Below are 25,149 nucleotides of genomic sequence, written 5' to 3'. Positions count from 1 at the left end.
CAGTCTTGCAACTTTGCACAGTGTTCAGTGCAAAGGTAGAAGATTCTTTCCATGTAAAAGATAATTCCGAATAGACCTTTCTCACTGCACCTTCATCTCACATCGGGATCTTGTACTCTTTTCCTTGCACATGGAGCAGAAATTATCAGTATGAGAGTCAGTTTGTGACTGTTCCAGACATTTAAGTCTAGACTTGGAAAACAGGCCAAAAAATGTATGGCGCAAAAAGGAACAATCCAGTATCAGCCAAGAGAAGTTTGATTAGGACACCCTGCCATACATTTATTTATTTAGATTTATACAAAATGCAGTAAATGAGCACTTATCTAGCTCTCTGCCAACTCTTGATTATTGTTTAAAAGTACAGTAATATAAGCCAAACTGGCAGTTTGTCATATTATGTGTTATAATGTAATAATAGATAGTAAACAGTTTACTTCAGCAGTGGATATACAATTCTCTTTTATTTTTAGCTTCCATGAGTATGTTCAGAATTTCTTGCTTACACTTACTGGAAGTAGGTACAGTAATGCCAGCAAGTTACTAATAAAGACTTGCCATAGTAAGGTGAATTATTAATACTGTGTATGGGTTTGTCAATCTTATTTTTTTCACAGTTCAAATATTATCCATGAATCGCATTTTTTGCCTCATAACTTAGCATATGAGTTATCCTGGTAGCAGTCTTTGTACCATCAGCTGTTACTGGTTTGACATACATTTTATCATTGTTTTGAACATGTCCACCAATGATTAAGTTAGCAATAATAAAGTCAAGGAATCTCTGCTCTTTTTCTTCTCTTTATTTTAATGTGGAAATCTTCCTGAAGCAGGGGTTTGGGTAGTAGAGTTTTGAAAAATTGTTGTTATTGCAAATGTCATGACGGAAAAGCTTTATTAAAGATGAAGGCTTGCAGTATATTCTAAAGTTTAACAGACTCTGTCTTACCTACCAGGGAATTTGTTCTTCCATCAGATTCCCTTGTCTGAGAAGACCGAATCTGTTAACAAAATTTGTATACTTATTGCTGATATGGGAGCTGTGAGTTCTAACTGTGGACAAGTCTATTGTTTTGCTAAGAGTTGCCTCAGGGAGATTACATTCCACATATGAGTGTAAACAAGTACGTGTAACATCAAGTCAGTGAGAGAAATGCTTGTGGCATTATGCATCCTTTGATTTAATTAGTAATAATGTATCATACACTCTTTGTTCATTCTATAGTCAACATTAGAACCCACATCAAGAATGTATGACCATGTGACTAAAAGTGACAATTCCTTCTCCTTAAAAGTTAACAGATAGGTTATAATCTTATCCGAGATTTTAGTGTTCCTTACAAATGTAATGAATTTACAAGCTTCCAGAATTAAACCTAAAAAGAAAAAAAGTCTTTCTAAAGACTAAATGGCATCCAGCATCATAGTGGATGAGGTCTCAACGACAGAGCACTGAACTATATTGTCCTGATTCCGTTCTTACATTAATTACCTCTCTCTCTGTAACTGCCGTGTGAATATTTTACCTTACTGCAATGTTCTTCAAATATGTCAGCTTTCTAACCTTCCTGATTTCAAGTGGTCATGTAACAGGTTCCATCAACATAGGACAACCTTAATAAAGACTCTCTCTCTGTTTTCATTCATCAAAACGACCTGAGTGTTGCTAAATTCAAACTTTTTGAAAACATATTTATTGAACTTGTGTTTGTCAGCTTAGCAACCCTAAAGGAGTCCCTTTCTTCCAACTACTTTTCCAGTCTCCTCATGTAACACTCTTGCATGACAACATCTGTTGGCAAGGGGGAAGCTGCCAAAAGGAACATTTCCTGCTCTTCGGTTAGAAAGAAAAGGCTCCTGGTTCCTGCTCTGTTAATTTGGTCACTTCATGTATGTGTGGGAAGAAACAATGAATGGTCTGTTCATGCCCATTGTGAATTTGTAGCTCTCTATCACAGAAAACTCGTGTGGAAACCATTCTGTACCTCTGATCATACTTGCCCTGCTCTATATGTTTTCCAGTTTCAATCTACTCATTTTCAGATGAGGGTGACCAGTACTGCATTCAAAGTGTGCATAAATGATAGATATATGTAGTGGAATAATTATGCTTTCTGTTCCTCTTCTAAAAATGGCTAACAGTCATTTGCTTTTTTGACTGCAGTTGAACACTGAGCTAGTATTTTCATGACACTGTCTGTCACAACATCAGGAGATTCCCAGTGATGGTCAGTTTGGAGACCTTCATTTTCTTTATCAAGCCAGAATTAATTTTCCCGTTGTGCACTTAGCATTTATCCACACTGAATTTCATCTGTCATTTTATTGTCCAATTACTCAGTTTCATCCTTCTGCAATTCTTCACAGTCTGCTCTTTTCCTTACTATGTTGAATAACTTCTTAACATCATCAAACTTTGCCACCTCAGTGCTCATCTCTTGTAAACATGTTGAATAGAACAGGTCCCAGGGGAACTCCGCTGATTATCTCCCTCCATTGTGAGAATTGGCCATTTACTACTACCCTGTTCCCTGTCTTTTCTTCTATTATTTAGCCATGCCAGGACTCTTCTCCAGTGGCTGTCTACTTTCCTTAAATGTTGTTGGTGAGGGTCTTTGCTAATAGCCTTTTGGAATCAGAAGCAGCCTGTGTTACCCAGATCACCCTTATCTTGTTGACACCTTTGAAGAGCTCAAGGATTATAAAGCAGGACATCCTTTTACAGAAGACATATCAAAAAAGGCTTCTGTGGTGAAATTGTCTTCAGTTTCTTCTACAGTGAACACTGATGCAAAGAATTAATTTCACCTCGCTGAAATGTTATCCTCTGTGAGTGCTCATTCTATATCCTGATTATCAGCTTGCAGGAAGATTAGAACAAAAGAAAGAGTACACTCAATTTTTACCTGCCTAATTTCATTATTATATTTAATTTTCCAAGTTTGTGATCCTTTCTTCATTCGGGTGCGACTTCAACTTTTGGAGGGATGACATCTTGTTCCTAATAACCTTCTTTACCCTTTGGCCATACCAGCTGACTTTCACCAACTTCCAAGCCTCTCCTATTTGTGTATTTCACCCAGTTGTGTTCACTTAATAAAGTTACAGTTTATTTTAAATTGCATCGTAGTTTTGTCTGTCTTCTTTATGTGATCAGATAAAAATACATAAAGAGAAAAAATTGAAAAGTTAGCAAGCTTTGTAGAGAAATTTCTGTGTGTTTGGAAGAACAGGGAGAAAAGCTAGGTGCTAGCTAAAAGTATAGCATTGCATTATTTTAAATAATTTTTGCTCAAATCCTTGGCTATTTTATGATGGCCTCCTCTTAGCTTAAAAAACATGCTTTTGGTAAAACTATTTTTCTTGTACTCTCTTGGACTGGACAGAAAGACTAGGTGGAGACCACTGATATGAGAAAACTTACAACTTTCTTCCCAGGGCTTTCAAGGAAAATGTCCATGAGGTGTTAGAATCGAAGATTATTTGTTTTATTCCTATGCTCTTTTGTGTATCCATCTTTTAAGCCAACTTTTACGTTGTTTCCTGATTCATGTTGTTACCATGGTACCTTTGTCTACCCTTCCTTGTCTACCTTGGCTTTACCTTAATAGGCAGTCACCAAGTACATTTTACACATTTTCAGTAGGCTCTCTCCTTCACAGGTGCTCTCGGCTAGTCTTTGCCACAGACATAGGAAAGTTGGGACAAACTTTAAATTTTGACAAAATGATGCTTACAGTGTTATCTTTGTTTATTTCATTAATATACAATTAATATTCAGTTATTCGAACGTTAATCAAGGATACTGAAAATGAATGGGGTTCAGGAAAGAGGTAGCAGAGTGAATCAGGGTCTGGAAATGAGAGAGTTAAAGAGCTCTGTTTACTTAACTTGTCAAAGAAATGACTTGATTGTTAAGAAATGAATTGATTTTGATCTGAAAGTCTCATGTGGGGAAAAAAATCTTTAATAGAAGATCACTCTTTAATCTAGCTTACAAGTACCTAACAAGATGTAGAAATCGAAGCTAGACAAATTCAGTCTAGAAAAAAATGAGATTTGACAGAGAGAATGATAATACATTAGAACATCTTTCCATGGGAAGTGGTAGTTTCTTAAGCAGTGGATGTGTTTAAATCAAGTTGGATATCTTTCTGAAACGTGTATTAATTTCCTGAGATATGGGCTTGATACAAAAATTTGAAATGTTGGATGTTTATTGTGGTCCCTTCTGCCCTCAGAATTTAAGCACCTGTGAATTATATCTTCTATGCTGTTTTTAATTTTTCCTCCTATTCAGTCCTTCTGGACCTGCCTGGTCCACTTCACATTCTTTGTTTTTTTCTTCTCGTTCCCTTGATTATCCTCCCCATGTTCATGGATAGACTATTTTCCACAGAGCAAGAAACTGTCTTCTTTTCCTTCATATTTTTACACAAAGTGAACTTTCACAAAGCTTTCATTCACTGGTCCTACCAGTACGGTTGTGCCACACGTGCTTATGCTGTCTTGCATTTTGAAATTGTATATTTTTTTTATACCATATCAGTCTGAATTAGAATGTGAGAACCATCCATTTTGTGCATAATGTACTACATGAACCTTGCTAAAAACAGAAGTCAATCTCCTAAACAAAGACTAATTTAGAATGTATTGATGTAGAGGAGGGATGCAAAAAGGCAAATTCACAAACACCAGTGGTATTTTTTTATGAATAACATTTTAATACAAGATATTCTCACTTCTTTTAAAAAAATAGCCACACTTGTGCTGAATGTTGGGCTGTGGTGTGTCCACAAAATGGAAAACTTTATTCTGCAACAGTTTTATTTACATGCAGTGTATTTATTATGTCCCAAAAATTTAGTAGCTTTTGATACGCAGCAAGTGTGTAAGTGTTAGGACTTATTTTTGAAGAACTGTAATGTTCCCATCTGAATTTTAGCAAGATACGTTGTACAGAATAAGAGAGAGAAAATATGTTCTCAGAATAAGGAATAAGGGAAGCACGTAACTTTATCATACACTTTTAAAAAGGAACTTTTAGGCAGGAAAATCTAGATAGAATCATAGAATATCTCAAGTTAGTGGGGACCCATAGTTGGTTTTGGTGTTTTTTCTTCTTTTGTATTACCACATTAATGTGATGAGATTCCATCATGAATTGTTGTACCAGGCATTGTGTAAACACAGAGCAAAAAGGCAGTTTGTGTTAGAGACTCTATGATCTAAGAGAGGAGATAGATATGGTGAGGAAGGATAATGAGGATAACTGTAGTCAGCATGATAGAGAGGGTTGGAGGCACAAGACCAACCTAGCCTCTTTTCAGTTTTTGTAGGCGCTGTTTTAAAGGAGAGTTTCAAGGATAATGGAGTAAGGTTGTGAATGTTCATGGATAACAAAGTGGAAGAAAATTGTAAAGGTGCTTGCTTGAAAAGTTAAGTGGAAGATGTAGACTGACATTAGGGCTGATTAAAGAAGGGACTTGTACTTTCAATACTGAATTAGAGATAAAAAATAGGGAAGAGAACTGTTGTGAAGCATTTGGAAAAGAAGACTTGCAACTTACCTGGAGGAATACAAAGAGAAAGGTGACAAGATCAGGGTTGTAGGCAAGAAAAACAATCTTTGCAGCAGCCTACTGAATAAATAGTAATAGGCATTGTAAATAATAATATGCATTTTCCAAGAGCAGAGAGAACAATATTGTGATGTTAAGATATAAGTGATGATGACATGGTCAAGAGTTTAGGTAAGAAACTTATTAGAGATGCTATGCAGAGAGAATAAGCAAAATCTGAACAGAGCTGAGGTATGCAAATATAGAGGAAGGTCTAAGCTAATTAGATTACAGACTGGAATTAATAGTTATATCCAAAGGGATCAAGAAAAGGTGGTAACAACAATGTCTTGTTGTACTTTAGAGGTGATGAGCTTCTCACTCACAGAGGCTGTGAAAAATACTGAGTTGTGAGTCTGCATACACAGTGTGAAGTAGAGAAGTGGGTAGTTGGGTTTAGCTTTTATGGATGAGGTAGCCCAGAAGTAAAATTCAGAGGAAGAAGAGGTTGAGGTAGAATATTGTGAAATTATCAGAAATGGGGGAAAGGTTTAAAGACAATCTTTAGAAGAGCACATTGAAAAAACCAGTAAGAGACAATTAAAAAAACCCAAACAGAAAATAGTGGAATAAAAAATTCTAATGAATAGCAAGACTTTACTGGGCTGAAGAGAGAAGAAATGTCCAGGAGAATGAGGATAAGGTGCAGATTTTGAGCCTAGCTGGGAAAAATAATCGGTATACTTTGACAAAAGTAGATAAATGACGTGGAAGTTGCCAAAATCTGCAAGGAGATTGTTAGAAGGAAATGTCCATCGGCAATTGTAAATATCCCATTCAAACTGCTTAGAAATGTGAGAGGAAAGGGAGAATGGTTGCTGTTGGGTACCTGTGGCTGAAAATTTAACCTTGGTCCCTTCAAACCAGGTACGCACTGTAGGGAATGAGATAATGGATAAGAATACAAAGCAAAGTGAAGCAGTGAAGGTAAGAAAGGCAGAAGGTGAAGGTAAGAAAGGCAGAAGGTGAAAGAAGGTGGAAAAATAAGAGCAACCTAATGAGATTATAATGAGAAAGATGGGGAAATGATAGTAGGCAAACTTGCAAGACTGCTTAGAGGAGTTGTAATGATAGGTGTACACATTGCCTCTGTCACTAAGTTAAAATCCATCTTCTTGATCTTTATACAAAACTGAGGAATCTCAAACAAAGATCAAGGTTTGGAGAAACATCCTGATGATGCCTTTTATTAATGTGTTAATGAACTTGCTTGGTTAATGTCATAGAAAAAGTCATAAAGCCCCAGACAAAATCTCTTACCTGAACCTGTATACTTACCAATGATAATGCTTTTCAAAGACTGAAGCCTAAATTAAAATATGAAAAGAAGAGGTGGGTAGGTAGAGGTTCTTGGTAGCTGTTCATCTGCTAAGTGGGACAAATTTTTTTCTCTTTATTAAAACTACTAATACATTTTGAAACAAGTAAGGCTTTTGTGTCTTTTGTCCTTTCTTCTAATTTTGATTTTTTGTCTTTATCCGCACAACTTCTTTTCTGCTAACTTGAGAGCTACTCTAGCCTATGCCATTCATCACAAGAACATCTCAGAGGGACTTGGAAATGTTTCAAGTTTTAACAATCAGAGACTTAACCTGTTTTTTCTCATGTAAGTTACCTGCCTAGACACACTAGGAAGACAAACACTGAATAACAGAAGTTGAATAATAATAGTAATGAAGAATTTTGCATGAGAAATAAAAACCTGGTAAAATCAGGTCTTTTGTTGTAGATTGCTGAGATACTTTACCACTGTAAGAAAAAGAGTGTCGACATTTGTCAGGCTATCCTCCATAAATTAGAATTACGGTACAGGGGAAGTGCAGCCTTGGCTGCTGTAACTATCCCTCCAACATTTGCTATTTTGTTGTGGGTTTTTTTCTTTGAAATACAAGGGGATATTTGGGGGTATGTTCGTAGTACTTAAAGTCTCTATTTTCTTAGTTGATCTTTTTGTTCTGTTATCATTACAATTCTTTTTATCTTGACCTAATCACATTTTCTGGTGTGCTTGTCAATTTAAAAGATAAATCAGGAAAAAAAAGAAAAAAATGCTTTGATTGTTTGTGTTGTGTGTTGTTTGGGGATTTTTTTAATGAATTTGTTGCTTTAGAGTGGTGTAAGATTGACAGCCTAGGAACCTAAAGCATCAGTACATATTTTCTCAGACTATTTTGATAGTATGCTTTACCCCTGACCTGGAAAAGCCACTTCTGCATGTGAGAGGATAGTTCATTCTCCATAGCTCATTCAGTCCTTGTCCTTTTTGCTAGGACTGCCATCAAGATTGCTAATTATAGTAATAGGTTTGTGACGTGGGTACTTTTCCTCTGAAAACTGGTCAAATTCATTTGATACAGGCCATAAAGCAGCCATTAGCGGGTACCAAGTTTCAACCACCATCAGTTTGACCTAAGTAGTAGCTTAGGTCAAAGTAGAACAGTGCAGTAGTCTTTTTCCCTTGCATCCTATTTCGTTTTTTAATGTTCATGTCAAGAGTGGGCTTTAGACAGCCTTAAATATGTTGGGGTTTTGTTTTTGTTTTTTTTTTAAAAAAGCCATTGAAGGTGTGGCTTGGACAGAAATACGGAGTAAAGCACATTTTTCAAATTTACAAAATAATTTCGGCTGTTAGCACTGTAGCATCTTCCCTCAAAAGAAAGTTAAAAATATTATAGCTTTAAAACTTCTTATATTTCTGGAAGAGAAGTGGCTTGAGAAAAAAGTGGTTTATGCCCACTAACTTAGTATCACTGGAAAGGGAACATGAGGAAAATATTAACAAGGCTTACATTTTTTTCATGTTGGCACTCAACATGATACTGGTGATTTAAAAGACTTTTTGTGGTATGGTATTTTTACACTTCTGTCTCTTTTTTTTAAAGAAAATTTCATAAAGACTGAGATTTTCAGATTTCTGTTGCTAACACTTTTCTGGGTTTCCTAGCAGTGCTTTTCCTTAAATGGAAATTCAATCAGGCCTTACTTCATGGTGCCTTCAGTATTTCTTTCAGGTCTGACCACTAAGTCCAAGAGTCACGTCCTCGATAATCCCTGAAAAAATTATTGTTCCTCACCCCCTTACTACGTATAGATACATGCATTTAGATACACATATACACATCTTTACCTTTCTCAGAGCTGTTTTGCATTATCAGTGGATTTTTCTGTACTTCACACTCAGGAATTGTGTTTGGATTACAAGAACTTGTATGGCTAGTTGATGGTTATTTATATACATCCTGACTCTGATTCACTATTTTCATTAGCACTAGAATTCAAAATAGCTGATTCTGATTCCGAATCAGGCTGATTCCGACATCAGTGTTAATGATGTAATAATGCTGACTCTGAGGAGAATTGTTTCTGACTCCCTGATATGCGGGGGCATGTCACTTTACAGGTGCAGGTGCAGATGTTTGATTGCAGCTCATGCAAATTTGTGGAATCATTAAACACATAATGGTGTAGATATGGTAGCCCAGAGTTAGCTACCGAAACAGTTTTGGAGGTTGCAGCCAGTGTTGAGCTTCACATACCCTAGCTGCGCTTCCCTTACTAGTCATACTTGCACTTGCCTAAAGATAGCATGGATAAATATATACAGCTTGTAGTTGCATCTCTCCCGCCAGCGTGCATACATCCTGAGTGAGATCAGAATGAGTCCTGTTGATACTTATTTTACAGAAATCATCTTTAGTTTACGTGGTTATTTCCCCACAGGAGTAAAGATTTTCCTTTACCTCTTGAAAATTGATGGCAAAGTCGGTTTGGAAAATCTTGTGTGTAAATGTATCGTTGGCCTTTGCATAATTATCATGTCTTCAGGAATGCAACTGTATTGAAGCTAGAGACCAAGAGCAGCCCTGGTGCTGGATCAGGAAAATGGAGGAAGAGTGGCTTATGGCTGGATGTGGGGCCCTTAGCTCACTCCTTCTAACAGCACACATGCCAGTCACGTTGCACCACTGCTCATGCTCCTCGCAACTCGTCGACTCCATATTTTGCTCAGCATTACGGTTTCTGAGCTTTTACCTACCCACACAAACTCCTTTGTGCCTACAGTAGGTGTGCACAGAAAATGCTGTATTTTGGATGCTCAGCGGGAACCTGACAGTAACATGAGAGAGGGTTTTTTTTTTCCAGGAGGAGGCACCTGTGCTGCCTTCCGAACTGCATGTGTGAAGTATAGTAAATATATGGGTTAAAAAAATCATAATTTACATCCCTATAGTGGTACTGATCAGATCTCTGTTTCTGTAGCAATGAGAACCAAAGGTGGCCTTTTAAGGCTCACAGTTCATCTACCAATTTCCAGTTCTGCTTTAGGATTCTTAAAGTATTAGAGTGTGTGCTTTAAACCCACAAAACTTACCTTTACCTAATTTTCACCATTCTAACCTAAGTTTCCACGGAAACAGGGTTGAAAAAGCGGCTGGTAGCCAGCAGGCAGCCGGCAGCTGAGAGTGAGAACTCTCGTTTGTCACTTTCCACTACTGGATGCCTGCTGCGTGCCAGTGTGCAAAGCTACCTAAGCTTCTAAAATCTGGAATACTTTCAATCTGAAGGGGAAAAATTAAATTAATCTACTCTTTCCTCTCTTTGGATTGTCACACTAAATTCCAGGAGGCCAAATGGGCTAATGTGTCCTGATCTGTTCAGTTACACTGAGCCCCACATAATCAAAGTTTTCCCAACCAACTGGGCCTCTCCTTTCATAATTTCCAAGTTTTAAAAGCATTCTCTCTCAAATTTTCTGTCTGTGCACGTGTACGTGCATATTGTGGTACCTTGATTCTCTATGGCTCCATATCTATCTACCTACATATTTACGAGCCTTTTTTGCATATAGTATAGTCAATGTATAAAATTTCCTTTTTTCCTGTATACTTAGGGAACGTTTCTGAATGAACGCATTATAACTGATCCTCAGTTAAATATTAGGAGTAGGATGTGAATGGAGATGGCTTTTAACCAGAAGTAGATTATAGCGGTGGGAAGACTAAAGGGTCTATTTGGTCAAGACTCATACAAAACTGAGATAAGCATGCACAACCTGACAAGATCAGATTAGACCCTTCCCCCACAAGTGCTTTTCCCATAAATATTTATCTACTTTCTATTATAAATAACCAGGAAATGAAAAAGAAGGATAGATTCTTTTTTAAAAAATAGCCTAGAAATAGAAATGCAGCTTCAAATCTTCAGGGTAATGACATTTTAAGTATGCAGTAAATTCCAATACTAGTTGCTGTTTTTTAAATGGGAGCAAAGTACTGAAATTCTTCATGGCAGCTACATAAATCGGCAGCATTCATAAACAAAGAAGAACTTTGTACATATGTGCATTTTTGCCTACTATTGCGTACCTTAGAATCAAATAACTTATCACCTATGAGAGAATAGGTGTTGACAGAGTCAGCACTGCTGTATTTTTAAGCTTGCCTGAGGCAACATAGCTGGCATTGAAGTTAAGCTTGGCATTTTTGCACCCTGTCCCTCCTCCCTGCAGCCCAAGTGGATGCTCACTTCATCAATGAGAAACACAACTGACTTGCCTGCCAGATGTAACGGAGATCCATGAATGCACATCTGTTCTGCAAATTTATGTTTCATTCAGATCGTCGATACTTTGACTTCACTTCCTTGTGCAGTGGTGTTAAGGGGTAAAAATCTGAAGCCATACCTGTGCCACTAATTCAGAAATACGTATTTGTTGGTGATCCACTCATCAGAACCTGTGTGGATTGCCTTTCTGTTATAATAAAAAATAGCTCGTTAGCTTTGAGGTGTAAAACCTTAAAAATGCACAGAATAATATTTTTACGTTCATCTTTGAAAGTAATGAGTGTGTACTTTTTAAAACACTTCTGTGTCACATAAGAATAATATTAATACTTCAAAAATCTCAAGATGAAAGATGTAAGTCCTTTTTTCTTTTCTTTTCTTTTTTTAAAATCTTTTTTTCCTCTAGCATTTTACGATGGGATAATGAGACAGATGTCTCTCAACTGGAAGGACATTTTGACATTGTTATGTGTGCTGACTGGTAAGTACATAAAAATCATAAAACTCATGTTAGAAAAATAGCTTTGCTGGAGTAATTGTACTGTGCTGCTTGCTGATGGCTAAGCAAAGTCAACAAATGAAGCACAAAGCCACCTTAACCTCAACAAATTAATATTCATCTCCATGTGACAGTTATAAGGTAGTCTTCTATCACACAGTAACTTCTACCACATTATTTCCCAAAGATTGATTTTGAGAAGCATTTCCATTTTCTGGAATTGCCTCTGTTTCATGCTTGACGTATCAGTAAATGGACGACTTAGGCAAATTGCAAATAATTATGGCTCAGTGAGGAACAGTCTGGAGAAAAGGGAGTTTATCAACACAAACAGCTCAATTAGCTTACTTCTTAGGAAAGATCTGACTATTGATATAAGGGGATATATTTTTTGCTCCCCGGAAAATCTTTCCGAGATAAAAAAGATTTTCAAAACCTTTTTTGCCCCCATCACATTCTGTTTCTTAAATCAGTTTGACAGCAATATTTGTAGACATAGGCTTTATATTATTTACACAGGCACATGTTAATTGTAAGAGAATTCTTAGTAAAAAAATGAGAGTACAGCACTCAATTTATGAAAAGGTAGATACATGTTGCAATATGGTATATTGTTTAATAATTTATGCAAATAGATTTGATTATTGACACAATCCTTTTCTGATACTGGATTTGCAGAATTGTGCTGTGTTACATTTGCTGCATGCTAACTTTAAAAATGGTATGTTATTAATTATTTGTGTTATATAAATGGAGACAGTGTAGAAAGAGATGTGCAAATTCCGTGTAGGAGAGTAGATATTTTTAAATGAATCTGTCTTTCCTTCATGAATATTTGCTCTTGACCCTTTAAATATCCAAAACTGAAAAAGCTGTTTATGTTTTGTTGCACATAACTATTGTGAGAGACCAAATTCTGAAAACAGGGACTTCCTAGGACAGCTCAGTTCAGCAGATCTCTGTACCTTACTAAGAAATAAAGGAAAAAGGCAAAGGGAAGTATGAAGCTGTCTATTGTCTTTTTAAACAATGTTCTTTTTAAGTGACTTCTGATAAAATATTCCTCTAAAGCTTTTTTGTTTGATATTTTGCTATTTAAGCAAACTCTTCTTATTTCAGAAAAGTTACTGGTTTTGTATAGCCCTGGAGAAAGTGTATTTAGTTGTCTTTTTTCCCTTTTTCTAATACCTATTTGTTGACAGAATGCAACAGTGCTTCATTTCTCTTAGCATTTAATTTCAGAAAAGTTCTTTGTTCTCAAAAAGGACAGAGAAGGGTTTCTAACTAATCGCTGATAATGTGCCTCAGAGATGCATCATCTGATTAAAATAAGGAGCTAAACAACACCATATGATTTCAGCAAGTAATTTAGTAAATGCCTTCCTCACCAAATATTAGAATGGATACTCCAGGTTTCATTGCACAGATGAAGTTAATGCTGGACAGGATTAGATCAGATTAAGTATGAAAGTCAGATCAGAGTGCTGGCGGACATGAGCAGGAGGGCAGCAGTCTTCTCGGAGGCTTAGACAAGGCTCACATATGGATGTTCTCCAGATTATGTGGGTGAAGCAAGGTCTTGCCAAGAGATTTAGAGTTAAATTTGTTCTTCAAAACAACCTGGCTGTGCCATCTCTTGTATTCTTGATACTCACACCATGTCATCCTATTTGTGCTGGGAGTACAGCAGAGTGGAGCAAGACTTAAGTTGTTTTTTTCAGTAATGTTCTTGCCTAATACTCCTCCCAGTCTGTTTGGAAATAGTGTAGTTTCTTTAGGAAACAAAGAATCAAACATGACAGGTAAAATACATAATGCATTTGTATTTTGAAGCACTTAAGATGCAGGTAAGTGTATAAATATTTATAGATTTCTAAAAAATAAATAGAAATGTGCAGGTTAGTTTAAAGTATGTGTTTTTATTCACAAATTGTCTCTATTTTCTTATTGCAAGTGCCCATATATATAGTTTAATAAGCGTGAAAATCCCTTTATTGTTTGTTTCTTTTAGAAATCATTCTTTTAGTTATGGACACTAGGTTTTCTGGTACATGAAAAGGCTGGGGAAAAAAATGTCCCATGCTTTATCAAACTTGAATCTTCTTTTCATTTTCATGTATTTCTCTTCCGAGATATAGAATTGGCTTGAGAACTGTTGGCAGGATTTTTGCTTTCTGAATTTTTTGGGCTGCCATTGAAGAGGAAAAAAAAAACCTCTTTTCTTATAGCTCCTCGGCTGAAACATGAAGTATGCAGCGATAAAAACAGATAGAATAGATTGCATTTAGTTTAACACCATCATATAGCTCATTGTCAGTCAATAAAATCTGGGATTAGAACAGAGAACTAGAAAGCAAAAAATCTGAGCTCAAATATTAGGTACATGGGTAAATTTTTATTGAAGTATTTCCAGCAAGGGTGATATTGTCTGATTCTCTGAATAGCTAACCAGTGGTACTGCTTGATCCCATTTACATGAAAACAAGCTCTATTCATAAACATATTCCAAATCCACATGGAGGTTCAAGTAAAAATGTACATGATTACAACAAGCAGCGATATGTTTATATTCATATATTTACAGTCAGACTTTCATAAACCTTGTGTGCAGGGGTGGAAAATAAGTTATTTCCCAGAACAGACAGTCTATTAGTTAACAGCTAAATTTAGTAGCTCAACTAGATTATAAAATAAATAAGAGGGAAACTGTGAAAGCTAGTCATTATTTAACCATTCAGGATTTTGACAATAAAAATAGTTTCATGGTTCAGCAGTTCCGAAATAACTTGTAAAATGTCAACTATGAGATAAAAATAAGGAAAAAAAAATCTTGGTGAGGCCACACCTGGAAGAAGTATACACTGGAAAAAAATACTGAAATAGTGGAATTTTTAAGGCATATCCACCCACCTCATCTTTGAGGGGGAATTTTAAGGCCAGGTGAGGGCTGCCAGAATTTTAGACTTTCATTTGACCTACACTTGTGGGTATAAAGTCATGCAGGTGCTGGAATTGTAAGAGTGAGTATGAACAGAGGAGGAGAAATACCAGGTGCCTGTATGGACAGGCCAAAACCAAGACTCTTCCAAAGCTCTTGAGAGCCTCAGATTTCTGATTATTTAAAAGGAAGCTAATATCCTTTTCTTTATTAAGAAAAAGGTTGCTGAGATTTATAATCGAAGGAGAGAGTCAAGGCCAGTAGGACTGAGCCAACAGAAAAATCTTTGTGTTTCATGTTCTTGTGAAACATGTTTTCACAAATAATTTTAATGTAGAGACAGTATAAGGTCTAAATCCCCATACAATTTTGGAAATGCATAATATCCCACTTTACTTAGCTAGACTGATTATATTCTTAAAGTTTGGCACATGCATAAGTATTTGCACAAATGAGGCTGGGGGGACTATCCCACATTACTTTCACTGCTGAGATTCTTGCTGAAGTCATGGGGAGTTGTGGATTCACCAGAGATGTAGGACTGAACTGAAAGTATTCTTTAAAGATCTTAAAATATGTCATTTTTGTCTCTGTTAGTATTTCATTTAATATAAGGAAATTTTTTTGCAGGAGTGCAGTAAGATCTCTGTCCTTCTTCAGTTTAAATTTATAATTCATTTTAAGCCTGATTTCTTGCACACACTTTCAAGTGCATTGGAATCTGACGACATGGAAGTAAGGGTTTTTTCAGTTTATGTCAGCCGTGTAGTTAAAGGCGAACAAAAAGATAAATGGCTCTATACACTAGGCACTATACATGAATGTAATCATGTCTGAAGTACACCTGTAAACTAAGCTCTTTTACCAATTGAAAAGCGTGCAAAAAGAAAAATAAGTTCTCATCATAGCCTATAAAATATAAGTATATGCCCCTTGTTTATCTGAGGCAGAAGATAAAAGGATATGGGCGTGAAGCAAACTGAGAATCTACTTGTTTTTTTAACTTGTTTACTTGTGGCTTACTGTTACTTCCATACAGTTTTGGTATAAACTTTTATTTTGGTTTTAATGGTAATTTAAAATTAAAAAAAAAAAAACAAGAAGAGAGAGGTGACAAGGTTGCCTGCCTGTTCATCCAGAATTCACAGGTTAAGAGCACTGCCTAAACGAAGGCCAAATCATAAACTCTGCTCTTGCCTCTCTACTGCTGTGCTCCGAAACTTCCTTGCTGACCCGAGAAACCCTTGCTATTCCTGTCCTGAGCTACTGCTTTCACAGCGTCCTTACTACCTAAACATGAGACGTTACCACTAAAGTAATGGCGAGCTAAGACAAATTTGCATTGAGGTATGAGAGCTGAGTGAGAATGGTTTAGAACAATACATTATTTAATTTCACTGAGCTGTTGTGAACTTTAAAGGATTCTCTCGGGTTCATTTTCAGTATGCTGTGGCAATATTTAGTCATACAAATTCTACTGGTAGGAGAAATTGCATGACTAAATCTCCTTGCGTGGGCCAAATCCTGTGCTGGCCCTGTCTGCAGCACAGATTATCTAACGACTTCTGCAGGATTTTCCTCATTCAAGGCGTCCTCCGACTCAGAGGGAGGATAGAGATGTTCCCTGGAGTCACTGCATTGCATTAACGTTGCTCCCAGCCTTCTCTGCTCCCTCTGGTCAGAGTACGTGGCTCACAGAGCAACAGGCTGGAAATCGCAATATTGGAGACGTATTTTCAATTGAAGTAGGTCCTGTTGCCAGGGACAGGCCTTTTGGAGGGCAGGGACAACTTGGGAGCAGAGCCAGGGCAACTGTCCCAGGTTATCTGGGTTTCCTAAGCTAACAGGGCTAAGAGTCCACCTCCCATACCACCAAAATATCAAGTGGGAGTCAGACAGAAAAGGTATTATTGAAGTTGTCTAATCTCCTGGCAGGTCATGTAACCATTTTAAGTTCTCAGAGACTCAGTTTCTGGTGAACAAAGCCCTGTAGTTCTCTCATTGTAAAGGAACAAAGATTGGTAGCAGCAGTTGTGCCCCCCTCTCATTGTAAAAAGAGAGAATGGTATGCAGGTCCATGGAAAAGGAATTTTAGCACTGGTAAGCTGACCCAAAATTGTGTTTTCACTACACTGCTTTCAAAAATAAAAGTATTATAAGTGCATTTTTCATTTGGAATGTATGTCTGTCTACACAGGATCTCAGCAAGTCTTAAATGTGTGCATGCTTGCGATGTTTCATGTTGAAGAAAATTAATTATTTTTAGCGATCCTTTTGGGAGAGGACTCGTACACTCATTCCACCTCTTCTGCAGGTGGCTAAGTTCCCGATGAAGTAGTGTCTTATGGTATCTATCTGCATAGGGATCTACCTGAGGTGAATGTGATTAAAACTCACAGGAGGCATTAGAGGTATCAGCTGCTGTTCCAATGGATTAAATTTAAACAAGCATTTTTTCAGTAATGTTCTTCCGGTAAGATTAATCAAGGCTGAGGGGCAGCCATCATGCCAATTGCTAAAGTTTAAATTTTCCTGTGGGCAGGCTATCAGAGAAATTGTTAGCTAGTACTTCGATATCTTAAGAAGAAATTCCAGAGGTCATACTTCTATATGAAATGTTCTTTAAGAAATGTGTGGATAGCCAGTCTACCATATTTTCTCAACAGTGTGAGGTTCTGCCAGTTTTTACTGATGAAATTTGGTCACTGACAAGTTTTCTGATAGGCTTTTTTTTTTCCTGAGTAGCAAAAATTCACAGCTCTTACACAGCTGCTTGACCCTGTGATACGTAATATTGTATTCTCCTTGGTAGCTGTGGAGTGTCCTTACCTAAATATCCACACATATTGATGACTGGCATGTGGTTGGTTGGCAGACCATGTTTTTCTCATCAGTGTTTTCACATATTCTTTATATTCTTTTAGAAATTTCAAACCTGAAAAAAAACTACCCATATCTCTTCGGAAAGAGATGTTTGAGAATAAAGGGAAGGGGAGTAAAGAAAAAAATCATAAAGAATGGACAAAATGCTGTGTAGTGTGGAACTTGAGCTTGACACAGGCTGGGAAGCAGTTTTATTACAGAGAAGTCATGAAAAATCATGAAGAAAGAATCACGTTATTTGTGGCCTGCTTGATAGAGTTTCTTATCTGAATCGACAACATAAATGCAGCCCAGGGTAGTAAGGACTGAAAGGCATCAGTTGCTATCCGATGGTTATTCACTAACCATTGTAAATGCACTCTCATCCACAGTAACTACATGTCCACAAATATCCAGTCAAGAGTGATTGGCACCCTGGTTGCCACTATTAGTATATACATTAAGGTACTGAGGGGCATGAAGAATGAATTATCCCCTCAAATCATGAGGTAATCATGCCAAAACAGGGCTGAGCATGTTGGCAACGTTGCATGGGAAAATTGACTCTGCTGCTATCCTTGCAGGACCCGTGCTGGAGGTGAAGGATTTCACTCCCGAGACAGGACAACTCTGTACAATCTGGGTCATTGTATTTGAACAGTGTTTGAGGGAGAGAGGAGGTAGGGGCTTGTAAATCTTTATAGGGGTAGATATATAAATAGAACAAATATGCATAATAGATAATAATGAATTAATGCCACAACTGTGAAGGTAAAAGGAAAAAAATACCCTTAATAGTAGCACCTGAAATACAATAGAAAATACTTTAAAAAACTCCACCCCTCCTTGTATTAAAAAAACATGTGAAATCTTAGCTTTGTATATTGATCCTGATTTCTGATATGGTAGTATTTTAATAGCTAGCATATGCGAGCTGTGAATTTCGGCTATATAAAGATCTGCTTCATGCTGATATTTTAGCTTTGGTTTAGATTATATTTGGTTTTATGTGTTTTTTAATATTCAAAAATACCTGAACTGGACAGAAATGTAGATCACAGTTTCTCTTTTACAGTATTGTGTAAACATATGTAATTAGCCTTGTACTTATCTGCATTAGTATCATTAGAATTGAAAACCCATTTTAATCTGGATTCTGTTCTCTTCTCAATGTCAGCCTGTTTCTGGACCAGTACAGAGCTAGCCTTGTTGATGCAATAAAGAGATTACTCCAGCCCAGTGTAAGTACGTTTCTATTTTCTCCTGAACACTGGCTTCAGAATAATTAGTCTGTGCACAATGATTGAGAGAGTAATGGAATGGCAGGATTAATGTCATGTAATACTTTAATACTTATTATGTCCAACTTCAATTGAGTCTTCTAATCTATCAGATTCTTTCCTAATCATAAACTAGGAAACTTCTTATACTTGGCCTTCTGATAAGGAACACAGTGGGTAGTAAAATAAATGAAACCGCTTCAAAGATAGCGTGAGATTATTTTTATCAAAGCGTTTCTCAAGTATTTTCCTTTGATAATAATGTCTTCATATTAAAGTAAAAGTACGATATTGAAAGTTTTTGTGTTGGCTTCTGTCATTTGTAATCCCTTCAATTGTAACCTTTGTCATTGTGTATTTATTTATTATGAAAGAATATTTTTTCTTTTCATTTCTGTTTATATAAAATGAACAAAACCCTTATGCATATATTGTAGCCTAAAACTTTTTTTCCGTTAAGTAAGCCCTGTGTTTACATGTTTTATACCTTAGAACATAATGAAATTAAGCTCTTCATAAAATGCTTACATGTTCTACACGAGCATCGCTGAGGAAATATTTTACCAGTCTCAATCTCGTAGACTGTTAAATCAGAGACCTACAGGCAAAAAAAAAGCTGTTGTATGCATATAGTTATACCCAACAAATAATCTTTAATTGCAAAAAAAATTTTTAAGAAGAAGATACCAAAACAAGAGTATGAAAAAGCATGTGTGAAGTAATTGCTGTAAGTAGGAATTTGAAACAGGAATTTTACTTTTCATGCTTACCATACAAATCTTCCGGTAAGGTAAACTTTTCATTTCAAAACGAAAGTATTTCATGTTGGCAATGCGTTCTCCAAACTTTATTTAAAAATTGTATTGTACCTTTTGTACAAGAGGTTTTCTCTGTAAGAGGAATAGAAGACCCAAACGTGCAAAGGCTTAAGAAACTGAGTCATTTTAGTCATGTAAGTAATCCCATTCTTTTCTAAGAGTGATCAGGTTTCTATTCTTGGTTCCATCATAGACTTTCCTGAGTAACCTAAGGCAAGTTACCTAAGACTGAATTATTTTAATGAGCTGTGGGGCAAGGCTTCCAGGAAGACAGGAGAAAGGTAGCCACCCTGAGGAAAAGGTTACCCAGATATTTCTGTCAGTGGCAGCAAGGGGAGGTTAAGCAGCTCCTGCCCAGAGTGATGCATTCAGACTTCCACGATGTATCATCAGTTATCAGGGTGCAATAATTTTGGGGACCAGAGCGTGATCTGGAACACAAAGCTGATCCCAGTTTAAACAAAATGCAAAATGTACTTTTTTTCAGCCCAGATCAATGTCCTCACCTGGTTCTTCAGGTAGCCCCCTACGGGCTCCATGAAAGGAGGCTGGGGGAGAAGGTATGAGTGACAGGAAGAGAAGTGTGTAAGAGGTGCCCTGGTAGCTGTGACCTGGCTAGAGCCTCTAGCTGGAGTGGAAGAATAGCTGTTAGTTGCTTTGTCTCCTCCTCATAGCTAATCATGGTCTGGTGGTCTATATTGCCAAAAACATGAGTACACACATAGATTTGTATATGCACACACACACAGACACACACACATTCTTTACCTGGGCTGATTAGCCCAACCAGAGAATTTGATTTGAAAAACAATGACGATAAGACAGCCTGAATTATAAGTAGTGTTCATAGCTCAAGTTCCCATCTACAGACAATTTAGGAATTCTTAACTTGACTTTAAACCAAAACTGGCCTGACTTTGTCGCTTTTTAAGTCCAGTCAACTAATTCAAATTCAGAACACGCCTTTGTTTTTCAGAGCAGATGAACTACAGTCCTTTGTGAATGTAGACGGAGTAAAGGGAGATGGCTTTTCGTTTCCTGTCTTGCTAGACTGGCTTGCTTCTGCACGTTGTGATTAATAGCATAGCCTGTACTTATTTACTCTGCATTTAGGCCATGGTTCCTATCTCTTATCAGCAAAGCTAGCTTAAGAAATTCTTGCTCCTTGCAGGAATTTCTGTTGCAGAGTTTTGGACCACTGTCCAAACTGTATTTTTTAACTAAAGTCATTTGCCTAGTCCACTTTATGGATGGTCATATGGATGGATATCCAGTTGTGGCATGGCCTTGCAAATTATTGTAGTTCATAACTAAGAGGACAGCAAACTATTTTGTGGGGTGGAAGCTGGGAATACAGACACCTTAAATGAGCTCTCTTGTCCAAAAAGGACATGTTGAACAGAGATGCCTTCAAGCATATGCTTTCATGGTTTGAAAGATCCAAATAAAAGCGTATACTCATTTGAGATCCCAAGAGAAAATGCAATCACAAGTACATAATAGTTATTATTTTTACTGTTCTTGTTAACCTGCATAAATCTAAGGATAACATCAGAGGAAACTTTACTAAATGGCACTATGCTTTGGCCTTTAAAGGAAAAATAAATTAATAGTGAACTCATTTGCCAGTTGCAATAATTAAGAATAGTTTATGGGCATTAGTTTATGCCCAAGCTAAGGCATAAACTACTTTGATTAAGTTCACTCTTCTACATGAATTATTTTGTCTCAAATGGAGAAGTTACATTTCCTTATTGGTAATACTTTGCCAGATTGATAGAGGAACGATCTCAAATTGAAGACACATCTAGATGTAAGACATCTTTCAAGTGTAACTAGGATGCAAGTAGGATAGAAGAGTTCAGGGAAAATAATAGCTAGCAAAACCAAAAGGAAAAGTGGAGTAAACAGAAAATAACTGGTATCCTTACAAAGCTGTCTTGAAGGAGAAATTTAGATCAGGTAATTATTCTTACTGTTAGTTTAAGAAGAGATAAATTTACCTGCAGTATTTCCTTCTTCATTAAGGATGTTATCTGTGGCTATTAGAATCCTTATGGCACAGCATGATGTGTTTTGAGTAACTTTTTATTTTCCTGGAAACAGGACTCTGGTCATTTCAGTCACCTGATTCGTAGTATGGCCCCACGGACAGTTGTATTGGCACAGGAAGAGAGGACCAGAAATTCATGCAGGCAGAAATGAGCAGCTCACAGAGTTGCTGGGGGCTGAAATTTCTTATCTGAATTTGTTACAAAGGCAAATGTCACCTATAAACCAATTCCAAGAATTAGGCACTGAAATTTTACATCAAACAAATTTATCTTGAATGGCTATATTTTATTCCTCTTATAAGCAAGCTATTTGATTTGCCAACAGTTAGTTTTATTTTTTTCCTATCATTAAAATGTACTTCTAATTTCAATCTCAGAATAAGCAGTTGCTTGTTTGCATATTTCCCTAATTAAGAACATTTTTATGAAGGCTTTGATTCTTCTGTGGCCTATCCATTCAAAATCCCAGTGAAGTCAATCAGATGCTATTGAACTGTGATTAGTACCAGCAAGTAAGACTGCACTTAATAATGATTGATGAGTAAACTCAGTCATAGTCATGTGCAAAATGTGAACATCTGTCTCATTATCTTACTGCAGCATTTTAGTGACACTTCAAACTATTGTAACTGACATTTTCCTCTGTGTTTTGTTCACAAGTTTACTGGAAGTATTTTCCCGGCTGGTGAAAGACCATTCTGTACTTTAAACATCATCCTAAACTGAGAGGCACTTTTGAATTGCAAGCTTTGAATTAAACAACCTTGGGATAGTCCATCAAGTGTAGATCCAGGCCACTGGTCTAATTTTTTTATTGTACAGCACCCAAGAAATGAAAAACATTTTAAAATTAGAAACGTGAGTGCAGTTCTACAACAGCTAGCAGAATCACAGAGATCAGGCAGTTGACAAGTGCGTGCTTTAAACCCAGATTATGATAGACCAGAATTGACCACAGTACCTCCACAGTACCTGCCAGTTTTGAGGAGGTTATTGTAAAATTAAACTTAATCATGATTTCTTGGTTTTTATCAGCAAGGGCAAGGTCCTTGGGTGTTTTAGGTCCACACTAAATTCAAGAGAGGAACGGGTTTTTACACCAACTAAGGAGCTGCCAAAAGTAACTGTGTAGTGGTTTCCGTAAAAGGCCGTTCCCCTTTTTCAGAGTTATCTCAAGATTTTCGCTCTGGTTTTACGAGATATTTCATACCATGTTGCATTCTATTTTACTGTATTTCTCTTTCAAATTGAATTTGAAGTAGTCTACAGAGAGTATAAGAAGGAATGACCGCATGGACTGCTGACTCCAAATGGAAATCTGTAAGGGGGTGCTGTTGTATGAGCATTGCTTCCTCATCGAGGCTGCTGGATCAGTGGCTGATGTAGGGCGTGTGGCCCCCAGCCATCTCCGTTCACGAGGTTCAGCCATTCCTGAAGTCCCTGCGTGAATCGTGTGGGCAGTAAGCCCTGAGTGGAGGACATGTTTCCCCTTACAGTGACCTCTCTGTGAAGCTGCCCATGAAGATGAGGGATTCCAGAGGAGTCTCATCCTTCTTATGCCAGGAAGGGTCTCTGCAGAACAACATTCTGGGGAGTGTGAGATGGCAGCAGGAGGAGGAGGATCCTCAGCTGACGGCTCCATTTGCTGCCCACTTCTGTCTGATGACATTAAAGCATGCCAAGGATGTGAGGGAACTGACTGTGAATTTCCTGTGTTTAATGTTTTTCATCCTGAGCTGAGCCTATATTCAGACCTAACATTTACATAAGCAATTCCAGTGCCTTCGGTGGGAGTTACACCCCTTTGCACCTCATATTTAGCGACAGAATTAAAGTTATAGCTACACAAATGAACAGAAGTGAGTTGCCTTGGTCTCCTCTGTGCTAGGTCTCCTTTGTGCTTAAATTTCCCATGAGAAAGATGAGGATAACAGTATTTCCTTGTCTCACAGAGGCATTGTGAGAATAAATACAGTGCTGTGGTATTAATGATTGGAGTTTTTTAAGTACACATTAGTACCATAGATACTGACGTAGAGTTTTTATTGCTGCCTCACTGCGCACTGCCTCAGCGTGTGTGTGCATGAGCTGTAGCACACAGATTTGTTCCGCATCCTCCTCACCAAGTATCTGTGTCAGCACTGTAACTTTCCAGAGTTCCCATTGAAATTCTCTCTTCTGATCCCTTTTTCCCTGTGGTATACAAGATTGCATTTTCTCAAGTCAAGTATTCCTCTACAGCGTCTAATCATTCTGTAACTTCTTCAGATCCCTAAAGATATTTTTTTGTCTCTTTGGTTGATTACAGCACCTCACAAATTAGTCTTAGCTCTCATCAATATAGAAGTTAAATACAAGAACTCACAGTAAACTTTGTGGCTCCCCTCGGTGTGATATGCTGTTGGCTGATATTAACCTTTGTTTACAGCTCTTCAACCAGTTTTCATTCCATGTGACAGAACACGGTATTCAGCCAATTAGAATTAATTTTGCAAATAAGATTTCAAGAGATGCTATATCAAGTAGGTTAGGTTTTGGGCGAGTACTTTGCACAGAGTGTCTAAAATCTGTCAGTTCAAGGTACAGTCGTTTTTGTTTTCTTAAATACAGAAGGATGAACAAAAAATTAGCTAATGGACCATAATGTATTGCCTGGGCTTCATAAATGGCCTGATTGTCTTGAAAGATCCAGAATTACTGTGCAAAAACATTAAGTCCTGCTTTAAATGCAATTTACTAATTTAAGGTCAAATTCGGCTGCACTGCTCAGGTAGTTTAAGATATCTTTAAAAAATTAATGATCGGGTCTGATTTTCTTCCCATTTTGTCTTGTTTTACACTGTTGTAATTCCACTGACAGCAAATGGGAGTGTACGTGTGAGAGTGAAAAAAGAAAATCATTATTTACAGTCTTTGCATGGTCATGAGCTCACAAATGGATTTCGCATTGAGTGTGTGTTTTGTGTGCTTTTTCTGTGTTTTATTTTGGTAATTCATAACCACCATTATTATATGAAAAGGAGCAGATGTATGGCAGTTGGCAGTTTTCTAAAGAAAATATTTATTTATTACTTTTTATTTTGCATGTGTTTAATCACAGAAATGTTGCATATTTTGAACAATTATTTATATTACCCTATTTTAGTATTTTACCAAGGGAACAATTGACTTTTCCAGCTTGAGTATATTAAAAGCTTAGTCAGGTGTATGTTATATCTGGTTCCCTTCCAGTTTTAAAAATGTATAAATTCTCTTTTTAATGTTCCAGGGGAAAGCAATGGTATTTGCTCCACTCCGAGGGAATACTTTAAACCAGTTTTGCAATCTAGCTGAAAAAGCTGGTTTCTCTATCCAAAGACATGAAAATTATGATGAACACGTTTCGAACTTCCACTCCAAGGTTAGTTTTCTGCTTGTGTTAGATAACACTTTAATCCGCATTGCATTTTGAAGAGATCATGGTCCTTTTGGCAGGTAACCTAAATGTTTGATTAAAGTACTCCTTAGGTGTG

The 25,149-nt window shown here is 37.0% G+C and overlaps 1 protein-coding gene across 1 annotated transcript in view; it reads left to right on the top strand.

Moving 5' to 3' along the window:
• CAMKMT (calmodulin-lysine N-methyltransferase) overlaps positions 1 to 25,149 on the top strand; it is a 227,666-nt gene that overhangs the window by 194,458 nt on the left and 8,059 nt on the right. The window contains exons 8-10 of the mRNA XM_075496278.1: positions 11,593 to 11,667; positions 18,663 to 18,726; positions 24,906 to 25,037. Coding sequence (XP_075352393.1) covers positions 11,593 to 11,667; positions 18,663 to 18,726; positions 24,906 to 25,037 — 271 coding nt within the window. The remainder of the gene's footprint in view (positions 1 to 11,592; positions 11,668 to 18,662; positions 18,727 to 24,905; positions 25,038 to 25,149) is intronic.

This window comes from Mycteria americana, chromosome 3, assembly GCF_035582795.1.
Source record: "Mycteria americana isolate JAX WOST 10 ecotype Jacksonville Zoo and Gardens chromosome 3, USCA_MyAme_1.0, whole genome shotgun sequence".
NCBI lineage: Eukaryota > Metazoa > Chordata > Aves > Ciconiiformes > Ciconiidae > Mycteria > Mycteria americana.
Note: the sequence above shows the minus strand (reverse complement) of the source record. Positions and strands in the feature narration are given on the sequence as shown.